The sequence below is a fragment of the Leptonychotes weddellii genome, chromosome 14 (assembly GCF_054177405.1).
Source record: "Leptonychotes weddellii isolate Sample4059 chromosome 14, ASM5417740v2, whole genome shotgun sequence".
Classification (NCBI taxonomy): domain Eukaryota; kingdom Metazoa; phylum Chordata; class Mammalia; order Carnivora; family Phocidae; genus Leptonychotes; species Leptonychotes weddellii.
In genome coordinates this window covers 56,239,111-56,251,537 of record NC_138382.1, presented here as the reverse complement: position 1 = coordinate 56,251,537, position 12,427 = coordinate 56,239,111, and the positions used below count along the sequence as shown (strand labels likewise).

The 12,427-nt window shown below is 34.1% G+C and overlaps 1 protein-coding gene across 5 annotated transcripts in view; it reads right to left on the bottom strand.

The window, feature by feature from the left end:
* Window positions 1-284: 284 nt before the first annotated feature.
* The window catches only part of FSD1L (fibronectin type III and SPRY domain containing 1 like), a 65,637-nt gene continuing 53,494 nt past the window's right edge, over window positions 285-12,427 (bottom strand). For 4 of the 5 annotated variants that reach the window (XM_081803300.1, XM_031027626.2, XM_031027623.2 and 1 more), the window contains 3 exons: window positions 11,780-12,031; window positions 9,385-9,473; window positions 285-6,338 (listed from right to left, as the gene is read on the bottom strand). In XM_081803300.1, the coding sequence (XP_081659426.1) occupies window positions 6,216-6,338; window positions 9,385-9,473; window positions 11,780-12,031 (464 nt within the window). In that variant the 3' untranslated portion in view covers window positions 285-6,215. The remainder of the gene's footprint in view (window positions 6,339-9,384; window positions 9,474-11,779; window positions 12,032-12,427) is intronic. The other variant, XR_014140097.1, reaches the window with a different exon arrangement.

The window sequence follows — 12,427 nt, the reverse complement described above, 5'->3', positions numbered from 1 at the left end:
CAGTAGCTATTAGTAAGATGTGGCTATTTACATTAAAATTAATTACGATAAAAAATTCAGTTTCTTAGTTGAACTTGTTATATTTACAGTGCTCAAGAGCTGCCTGAGGCTAGTGGCTATCGTGTTGGACAGCACGAATACAGAACGTTCCATCACTGCATAAAATTCTGTTGAACAGCACTGCTCTAAAATATAAGCTCTTGGGGCTTTTTATCTTCTCATCCCCAAAAGCACATCGTAGATATTTAATGAAAGTTGATAGAAATGCAAGCACTGAAGCAAAAGAAAGCAGAAAAAAGTTTAATTTTTAGATGAGATATTCCAGGTGCTTTTGTAAGAACTTAACTCAGTCATTCTATACAGAACATACAATCATTTCAACATACAAGTTACTCCACTTTGAATACTCTATGTTAAAGTTAAAAAGTTTCTAGTTTGAAGTTTAAAAGGCTCTGTCTTGTTTCCAATGATAATGCAATATGCTTATTAAAACACTAGTTTGCAGAATTGAGTACATTTTAAATAGTTCATTAGAAATGTTCTTCATCTGTAACTTAAAAGTTAAACCTGAGGAATTAAGAATTTTTATTATCAGAACTGCATAGCAAAACCATGTCCAGATAATAGACATACCAAATACTCAATAGATCAAGGTAACTTGTAAACCATTTAATAAATCCAATTTAAAGCAAAACATGTTAGGAGAGATACTAAATGATACCCAGGTTAGCAAAGTTTTGAAATGCTTCATATTTTTTTAATGCAATGAAAGTGTCAAATGTTAAGTGGACACATACATCTAATATCATTTATCCCATGACAACAAACTGCTGAGTATTTGGTTGTTTGGAAATAATTATTTGGGCTAAATTCACTCTGCATGTGGCACTGAGCAGTCATAAATTGAAAGTGCAAATGCCTGAATGGAAACACAGCTTAAATCATTTACTTATGCTACTATTCTACACTGACACTAATGCTGCGAAAGATGTTTACAACTGTACAAAGTCTTGATATAGAGCAATAGGCTTGATGAGAAAATACAAGAAGGCCACAGGTCATACACAAATTAAAGAATGTTAAAGCGCATTTTGTTCATGTAGGTTTTTTTTTTTTTTGAAGTCCTCGTGATACCACTTTAAGCACATGCTTTATTAAAAGAAAGAGCATCTAGAAGTATCCCAACACTTAAATCCATTATTAACTGAAAATAATACCTTACATTTACATAGCATTTTACTGTGTTGAAACAATTTCACATACTCCATTTCATTTCACAAATTCTCACAAATGTGAGATAAGCTGAACAAGTTACAATTATTTTATGTAAGGCAGTGGAGGCCCAAAGATGAGAAATAGTTTATGGAGAGGTCATAGATCTAGTTAGTCTACGTATGGTAGAGCTAAGGTGATTAATTTTAAATTTAATTAATTACTTCAAAAGAAATGAAACCAAAATACTTTTTATATTATATCCAAAAATCTTAAAGACTATTGGTTTTTAATGTAAATTGCTCCAAAACTTTATTATGTATCTTACAGTATGAATTAGTTATAAATTTGATTTTAAAGAGTCTCCCTTAAATGGTAAATTAGACTCTGTGCTTTGGTACCTTAGAGATATTGAAAATGTTAAAAAACATATACATGGATTCTTACTGCCCTTAAGCTCTCCAAAAATTTCCAATACTAATAAAAAGGCCTTTTAACCACTCACTTACAATATGACTTATTTTAAAACTGTTCCAAACTTATGAAGCTCCAAGCCAAGGCAAACACATTCACCCATCTTCTGCCCACATACTGTGAAATCCTCCACATGCCCATTCCCCAGGACCAACTTACAGTGAATGGGTATCATTAAGAAAATATATCAGGTTAAACTAACATAGCTCAAATGATTATGAATCAAAAGTCAGTACCTTATATTGACCCAGAAATAACAAATACTGTTTTAATTTAGTAATTGGGTAGTCTGAGGAGAAAAGTACCATGGCAATCTCTATTATTTATTTATAAGCCAGTACTAACCTTTATATGGCAAGACCAACAATATCTTTTCAATAAAAACAACATATACCAAATGCAATCCATTTAAACTCCAAATTACTCAAAAAGCTTTATGTATTTACATTAATCAAATATTCCAGGTAACAAAGCATATCAGGGTCACAAATATTTGCAAAATGTGAATACTGTAAGATACACACAAAATTAAAACTATACTGAACATGAGGTAATCGTTCTGTAATGATAAAGGAAACATTCATGATGTATTATAATGTTCCAGTACCAGCATTATGAAATGTACATTTTGGTTAAAAATAGCAAAAAACTTTATGGTTATTTGGGTGTTGAGTAAATGTATGCTGACTATACACTTCCCTAAAAGAATATATCCAGTTTAAAATAAAATCAAGGAAGTTTTCTAGACCCATTTTATGTGACTATATAAAAGTGAACCATATTATAAGCAGTTAATTTGAATTTTTTATAAACTATAAAATTACTTTTTAGAATTTCTGACTTATTAACAAAACATTGTTTTTAACATACAAACTTTGTCACACTCCTCAAAAGTAGCAAAACTATATGCACAGTAAATCAAACTTCACTAATTATGGAAATCTAAATATAAAGCATGGCCGCCGTATCGCACTTAAATATCTGCTGTATGAATTAGCCAATGAATGGACACTGATCTAATAAATACGGGTTTTTTAAAAAAAGAATTGTGATTAAAAAAATTTAAAATAAAAAGGATTATGATGATTTGAAAATACAGTCCTTAGTATTTTAGCTTGGAATCCACAATATTTTATAGTAAGAAGTCTACAGTGTCCTCTTCCAGAATTAATACTCTTTGAAATAATCATTTCCTGTGTATATCCTTTTCCAATTTTTTTCCATGTTTTCAAATGAAACAAAACTATAATTTTAGAAGTATAGGTAAATCATGAAATGGAGTATGTTAGCCTTATTAAATTCTCATTACAAATTATTTACTTTTATTATTTGTACCACCAAAGATCAGTCACAAAAAATTCAAATTATACATGATACTGTTCATACTTTAATAAATGAGCAAATAAAACCAAGCCAGTATGTTTCTTTAAATGATAACATAGGAAAAATTACTGTTTGCAGAACAAAGTAGGCCACATCTAGCTATACAGTGGCAGTTAATGGTTTGTTGACATGGTACAGATGCCATCAATAAAACCCATGTACAGACAGGCATACCTCTAATACTTTCCTTTTGTTTACTACACCTGGAACCTTCAAAGAATCACTGTATATTAAATTTCTATGTGCACTCAGTTATTAAATGCTTGATATATACATATTTACCAAAAGTTAAAGACATACGTGACACGGTAAGCCCAAATAGTCAAAATGAATTCTAAAAAAATTCTTTTCTAAAGTGCTTAAGGCAATTCCTTCATTTCTTTATCCAGTTTACTGAAACCGGTTTGGGATTCAACTGCTAAAAGGGAAATGCAATACTAAATGCATGTTTTTATAAGACAATTTTTTTATACCTGTGATACATCCATTACCATCAACCTCTCATGCATTTCTTTTACAGAAAGCAATCATGTTTGACCTGCCAAAACAAACAGTAAATAAACTAATAAAAAATGTCTGGAAGAGTATACTATCTTCCCATAATGCATTAAATTGAGCAAAAAGGCTCAATATTTTTTAATTCAAATGACAATGAGAATGTTATATATTATCGTCAAGTTAAGTTACCTTAATGTGAGACTATTTAAATAGGCACTATCAATTATTTTCTAGTTCGAAAATTAGGGTGGCAAACTCTTCGTTTAACTTAACATACAAACTTAAAACCCTACACGTTTTGTTCTTTATATTTAGAGACCTTTAAGAAGAAGTACAGTAAGAGGAAAACCTCAGATTCTTATTTTGAGGTAATAATTGTTATTACTTCAAATAAATTTTCCAAATGAGTATTAGAAAGTTTTATATGAAGCGCTTCACATGATGGCATGAGCACAGGAAAGACTCAGGCGCACTCCTCCAGCCTGACTGATATCCCCGCTCCTCCATACCCCTGCGGCAGAAGGCTCTCAGCAGTGTAACAGAATGGTCTCTGGCTTAAGTATCAGTTGACGCCGCCTGGGGCATGGAGCAGGAGCACGCTCAGAGGAAGAAGGCACTGAATTAAAGAGAAGACACAATTACGTAAGATCGAATAGTAAAAAATTTTATACAAGAATTTCTGGCAAGAATTCTTCTGTGTCATTTTCGCTAAAACACACATATGTAACTGTTCACATTAAAGCAGCTCCACCACTAAATTACTGCTTTCAGATTTGACTCCATGAAAGAGAATTGTAACTTTCTGTTTCCTTAGGTCCTGGAATAATCCACTGTAGGGAACAGAACACCCAAAATTTTTTTTCAAAATCTCTAGGAAGATCAAAAACCAAAATTATACTTGTTTGGAGAATCAAAAGGATATCTGTTGACATATTTCATTCTCTCAACTGCCTTATAGTCGTTAAAACTACCAATATGTCATGAGACAACGGTGCAGATATAAATGTCTTCTGGAAAAATAATACCCAGTTCAAATAAAATTTCTCATTTAGGTTTGCTTTACCACTGAACAAAACATCCTATCAGTAAGCAGTAAACTTTAAGAGAGAATGAACTATACCTATTCCACAGGCCTTTCTGTAAAAGGCAACTCAGCTATAAGCAGCAATAGTCACTTCTTGGGAGAAGGCTGTCATAACAATACACTTATAATGAGAATGAAAGAAAGTCAACATGAGAAAGAAAAATCCAGAGACCACTTAAAAATGCTCAAGGGATCCTTAAATACTGTAATCACAACTTTCAGTTTGGCTCAAAGAACTTGTATTACAAATTTTAACCAATTTTTTAAAAAATAGGTATGTTCTACTCAATAACCATGGATTTTACTCTTTGTTTAACACATTTTCCCTAAGTTTGGGAAAGATTCTTCTATGATGATTTTTGGAAGAATTATACCCCTTTAGAAAATAAATGAATGTTGTAGAAGGATTAAAAGAAAAATAACCTCTGAATAGTTATGTTTGAAAAATTCATGTGGCAAATAAGGCAGAGATATGTAGACATTTTTCAAAACACTTGTTTAAACCATTCCAAATCTTATTAAAAAGCAGACATAAATGACTTCAGTATAGTTTCAGGCACCTCCCTTTATAAACTATCCTTCTGAGATAAAACTTAAATGGTGTAAGTTTTTCTACCTTATATATAACTTCAATAACATTTCATTCCTACTTGAAGTATTAAAAATCAGTATAATTATCAATTATTACCAAATTCAAGTGGGAATTTTACCAAGATAACTATTAAAGGTAGAATTAAACTAGACAACAAAATCAGAAAAGAAAGCTTTTAAAAATCTTATCCATCATCCAAAATGATTGAATGAAAAGAAGTCTAATTAAACAAGGCAACATAGAAAGCATATCCCTTTGCCACTGTTAGTGCAGCAGGTAAAAAACTAAAGTATCGGTGATTTTAAGCTATTATGTCTAGAAACTCTTCTATCCACTCTATTTTGAGTTTTAACCACAAGAGAAATATCATGGTATTTGGGAAAGAGAAAATGATACACAATCTAGTCAGTAAACAAAAGAGGATAATTTAGCAAAACTCAACCTACTTACAAAAGGAGAAAAATAAACCATTGTAAGAGAACCTTTTTAGCATCCCCAACCAATTATTTCAATTTTTAGAAAACCTTAGAAGACTGTATTTTTTTTAAAGCTTCAGTATAAGAATGTAGTAATAGGTAGTGATGAGATAAAGAAAAAGTATAGAGAAAAGACAACAAGCTTTAAATGCTTTCCTCTCAGGTCCTAGGGCTACCATATGTAACAACATATTGGAAGAGCCAAAGTAATCCAAGAAACACAAAAATGAGTTTCTACATAACTATTTAAACACTGCCTTTCTTCCCATTTACTCTTCAAAACATCAGTTTCTTGCTTTCGTATCTGCTTGCTTGATGATACTGCACAGTAGGTTCCCGTGAGTACTTTGCATTAGATGCTTAATGCTAACACATTCCAGGCCTTAAAGCAGAGCATAGCAAACCTGATTTCCACCACTCGTAAATTTCTGTGATTAGTAACTGCACAGAAAAGGTCACCCAATCAGAAGGGGGGTAAACATGTTCTGAGTAAGCTTTACTGAGTAACATTGTTTAGGCTGCTAGCTGAACCAGTCATTCCATTTTCACTTTTCTGAAGTGTTCTCACAGCACTTGGAACCTGCATCCCAGTATTCAAAGAAAGTCCACCACACCAAACCTGAGAAAAGACAAAACAAAGCTTCAGTCAGCTTTCAAATCAAATTAGAACTTAGGTGATCCTTAAAGTTCCATTTGAAAGGCAAAATGCCACATATGTGAAGGTCAACAAGTTCCAAACTGATAACCTTCATATTTGAACTAAGGGGAAGTGGAAAGGCTAACTCAAGAGTCTTTTAGAACCACCGAGGCCACAGGAACTCTTTGTGGTAGCTAGCAGAACCCACTGGAGCTGCATATAATAGAAGGAACTAAGGGCTGCAGAAATTTAGAGATTAAATTTTTTTTTTAAAGATTGTATTATTTATTTTAACAGAGAGAGACACAGCAAGAGAGGGAACACAAGCAGAGGGAGCGGGGGAGGGAGAAGCAGGCTTCCCGCGGAGCAGGGTGCCCGATGCGGGGATCGATCCTAGGACCCAGGGATCATGACCTGAGACGAAAGCAGACACTTAACGACTAAGCCACCCAGGCGCCCCTGGAGATTAAATTTTTAGGATTAATAGGCAAAAGACAATGGCTACTATTACTGATGCTAAACACCACAACTGGTGAGCAGGGAGCCTGCTTCTCCCTCTCCTGCTCTCCCCTGCTGTGTTCCCTCTCACTGTCTCTCTCTGTCAAATAAATAAATAAAATCTTTTAAAAAAAGAAAATAAACTTTACAACCAAGAGAAGTGCCCAAAGAGCCAATTTCCTCATCCCAATTTTCTTTAGATTGTGATAATGGAGTGTGGCCTGAAACTATAGGAATCTAACACTCCTGTGTTAACAGAGTAAAATCCATTATCTTCTTCCCTAACTTGTTAATAATAAGAACCTTTTGTAATTCTTTAAAGACTTCTAAGAAAAATGTAAATAGCAATATCCAGATAAACCATATTGCCATAGTCTATTAATTATCATAAATGTGAGTAAGTTTATGAAAGATGAAACTGCTTTGCCTGTAAACAGAGTAGATACCATTCAATAAGATGAATGACAACTGATTTGGAACAGGCTCAAATGAATTAAAATATGAAAGAATGGATCACTTAAATTATCACCAATGCCTGGTTTGTAGCTGACATAGCTTGAGACAAGGGACCTCCTAGAAACTGTTGAAGTATTCCTATTCCCACCTTCAATTATATCCTAAAGTGTTTAGTATTTACTAAGTGATTACAGTAATGTACCAAAGAATTTATTGACCTGTGAAATTTATAGCTGTATGATTAACATTTCAAATTTTTAAAACTAGCAGGTTCAGTAATGATAACTCCCAAAACACAAAAGCAGCTCTGTGATTATAAAACCACTACATTACTTTTTTGGAAATTATTTAAGTGATTTACAAACCTATTTACTCTAAACATCTAGCACAAAGGTGCAAGGGCAAATCAATGAAGAAAGGTTAGTCTTTTTCAGTAAGTGGCACTAGAATTCTTGGAATCCATATGCAAAAAATTAGATCTCAAACCATACCTGGTACCATATACAAAAAACAACTCAAAGTGGGTCACAGACCTAAATGTAAAACCTAAAACCATAAAACTTTAGGAAGAATGCAAAAGAAAATATCTTTGTGAACTTGAGTTAGGCAAAGCATGATCCATAAAAGAAAAAAAAATGGATAAACAGGATTTCATTAAAATGAAAACCTTCTCTTCAAAATGTTCAGAAAATGAGAAAAGCCACAAACTGGGAGAAAATATTTGCAAAACTGTTATTTGATAAGGGACCCATATCCATCATACTTAAAGAAATCTTAAAACTCATTAATGAGAAAACAAGTAACCCAATAAAAAATGAACAAATAGTAGATACTTCACCAAAGAAATTATACACATGGCAAATAAGCACATGAAAAAATGCTCAACATCATTTGTCCTTAGGAAAATACAAGTTAAAACCACAACAAAATACCATTACATGCCTATTAAAATTGCTGAACAACAAAAAATCTGACAATATCAAGTAACAGCAAGGATGTAGTAAACTTTCATATATTGCTAGTAGGAATGCAAAAGTCATACAGCCACTTTGAAAAACATTTTGGTAGTTTCTTTTAAAGTTAAACATGCACTTTCAAGTGATCTAATATCCTCACTCCTAGGTATTTACCCAAGAGACATGAAAATGAATATTCACAAAAAAATCCATTTGCGAATGTTTACAGTGCCTTTATTCAAAATTGCCAAAAACTGAAAAGAATCCAAAAGTCCTTCAACTGGTGAGTATATATCATATCCACTAGAAGGACTAAAACTTAAAAAAGATACTACCAAATGTTGATAAAAATGTGGAAGAATCAAACTCTAATATACTGCTAGCAATTAATTAGTATAACCAACAACTCTGAAAAACCCTACGAGAGTTGATTACACACATATCATACCATCTAGCAACTCCAATCTTAGTTACATACCCTGATGGAAATATATACACACATTTACCAAAAGACATGAATAAGAATATTCACAGACATTATTCTAAACATCCCCAAGGGGAGACCACTCAAGAACCCAATGATATATAAATAATAAAATAGTCACATAATGGAAAACTATACATGTAAATACAATGGGAAACTATATAAGAATGAATACCACCAAACAGAACATGGATAAATCTCACAAACATAATGTTGAACCAAAAAGATATTGTAGGATTCAATATACAAAGTTGAAAAGGAGGCAAAATGAATTTATGGTATTAAAACTCAAGATAGTGGCTGACCAGCAGGGGCTAGAAACAGGCACAAGGGGGCTTATGGGATTCTGGTTATGGTCCATTTCTTGATTTAGACACTGGTTACAAAAATGTGTGTAGTCCTGTGAGATTCATCAAACTGCATTCTTCTAATTTGTGTACTTTTATGTAATAATATTTACTTCAATAAAAATACCAAAAATATACAGACAATCACAGATTTGGGAGAGGTAGATTAGGGAAAGAGGGAAGAATATGAAAAAAAAAAAAAAAAGATGTTTGGCTTCCCCAAATATATAGCACAGATTGTTCTCCTTAAAGTTATCAAACCAAATAAAATATAAATTGGTACTAACCATGAAACCAGGTAGTACTGGCTGAGTAAATTTCGTCTTAAAGGAATACAACAACTGTTTTGAGCTTGCATCATAGAAAGAAAGTTGACCTAAAAGGAAAAAAAAAAAAAAGCCTAATTTATTACACAAAAACATTTAATCAAATCTAACATATCATCATGGGTAAATGTAATAACACATATTTTGGCAATTTTTTTGGTTACAAACTATAAGGACTAGACTCAGAAATTCTCACTTGAAAATCAGTAATCAGTAGTAGACATGTGTAAGAAGAAGCCCAAATCTAGTTTTCTTTCCTGATTTTCAGGATCTCCATAGTGCTTCCATAATCTGGCACTACTCTACTTATTCAACTATAAACTATTTATTTTATCATTATTTAACAAATGGTTTCCTTAACTTAGTAAAAACCAGGCTATTTCTTCTTCATTTTTACTATAACCAGCCTCTGTACCCAAATCCTATCATCATTTAAGGCTTACTTTATTAAACCTTGTCTTCTAAACACTTGAAGCCATATTCATTTCAGTCTCTGAAATCATAATTATCACTGCTTCAGTTTTATTAATTTTTAAAATACCTCACAGTCTTTCAACATGACCATGCAACTAAAATAACTGTCTTTCTGACCACCTAACTGTCCAACCTGATGGTCTCCTTACATCTGTTACTTCTTTTTTTTTTTTTTAAAGATTTTATTTATTTGACAGAGAGAGACACAGCGAGAGAGGGAACACAAGCAGGGGGAGTGGGAGAGGGAGAAGCAGGCTTCCCGCGGAGCAGGGAGCCCGATGCGGGGCTCGATCCCAGGACCCCGGGGTCATGCCCTGAGCCGAAGGCAGACGCGTAACGACTGAGCCACCCAGGCGCCCCCATCTGTTACCACTTCTTGAAATTCTTGTCCCATGACTTCTCTGTATCTCTAACCCTGAGGATATCTTCTGTCTCCTTTTCTCCTATTCTGAATGTAGATGCCTGTCCAGGTTCTGTGTTCTCTCTACAATGTTCCCTTAATGACTCAGCTGCCACCAAACAGAGAAGAGAAACTAGTATTTATGTCTACCATTAATGCACTGGGTTCTTTATATACAGTACATCAAAACATTAAGCAACCTATGTATGGTCACAAAGTAAACAGCAAAGCAGTAACATTTAATTGTTCTTCAGTAGCCACTCTGTGATGCAGTGTCTAACATTTAGCTTCAGCTCTACTTCTCTTCTGAGTTCTAACACTGAATTTCTAAGTATAAGCCAGTCATGCCACACGATTGTCCTGCTGGCATCTCCTCTTTCCCCAGACTATGTTCCCCATGCTGCAGATGACATACCATCCTCTTGACCACACTGGCTGGAATCTCAGTCATCTTCAACTCTTCTTTGTTTGCTCTCCAATTCATATTTAGCTTTTGAGTCCTATGACTTCTACTTCTCAGAACCACCAAATCCATTCCTCCGGATTTCCCACTGCTCAGGCCCTTGTTACTATTAATCACTCAACAAACACTTATTAAGGGCTTACGAGGGGCACCTGGGTGGCTCAGTCGTTAAGCGTCTGCCTTCAGATCAGGTCATGATCCCACGGTCCTGGGATCGAGACCCGCATCGGGCTAACTCCCTGCTCAGCAGGAAGCCTGCTTCTCCCTCTCGCACTCCCCCTGCTTGTGTTCCCTCTCTCCTGTCTCTCTCTCTGTCAAATAAATAAATAAAATCTTAAAAAAAGGGGAGGGCTTTCTATGTAAAAGCACTTGCCAGGCAATAAGGATATAATACCTAACAAGACAAACATGGTCCTGCTTACACTGCTCAAAGACTGACTCCTGAAAAGTCTTACTCTATGTTTGCAATCTCTTCCACATTTAACCACTTACTCTCCAATAGTTCTAAAATTAGATTATCATCATATGACTATGGTTTTTAAAAATGCATAGAAATCCCCTTCCCTCAACTACTATAAAAAAGACGAGCCTATTATTATTTTTCAAGGCCCTCAGAATCAGATTCCAACCTACATTACTAGGGATGGATTGGGCAATTTCTAAAGTCCATCCCAACTTGAAAAATGTGACTCCACCACTCTTTTCAGGTAATAAAAATAAGGTCAGGAAGGAATTAAAATGGACAGAAAAAATTTTAATGCTTAAGACAAAAATTAAGAAAATCATTCTTTCAGACTTATTAAGCATATTATAGATGAGTGCTTTTGTAAGGCTTCAGGCAAACATCACACACCCTTCCAGTCAATTCTAGAGCTGAAATTATGTTTGTGATCAAATCCTAGTAGGTCAAAACACCCTGACCACATTAATGTAAACTGTATATAGACGATTACCAGTGAAAAGTACTAAAATATAAGCAACTATGACAAAATGACTTATGAGAAAATCAGTAAACTTACCCCCATCAAAATCACAAAATACACCTATTCTCTCAGGAACAGTAGCATCCAAGGCTTTGACTTTATTATTATGCTTTGCTGCAAATGTGTTCTGAAGCCAGTTGTTGACATGGATACACCAACTAGTGTTTGTCTTTCCTAATTGGTCAAATTTCCCCAAAGTCTTGTATGCTACTCCCACACTGTAGGATTTACAATCCTTCTGGGCTTTGACCTCCCAATAATGTTGTCCACTTTCAATAGCAGTGTCTCCTGCAAAAGATGAGAAAGGTAAATTTGGCTCTAACTTCTTCCTTATGAGTCACATAGATTTTTACCCATCTCTCATCCCACAAAATGGCACAAAAAATCTGATTCAGAAAAATAACCATATTAACACACGGACACTAAATGCAGAGTATTTGCTATAACTTTACTTGTATATTTACTACTAATTTTTCTGATTTATAAAAGGCTTTAGAACTTTTCTTCCTTACTATCTCCTCAAAAGATATGCATATACTCTACTGGGTATTTACCCCAAAGATACAAATGTAGGGATCCGAAGGGGTACGTGCACCCCGATGTTTATAGCAGCAATGTCCACAACAGCCAAACTGTGGAAAGAGCCAAGATGTCCATCGACAGATGAACGGATAAAGAAGATGT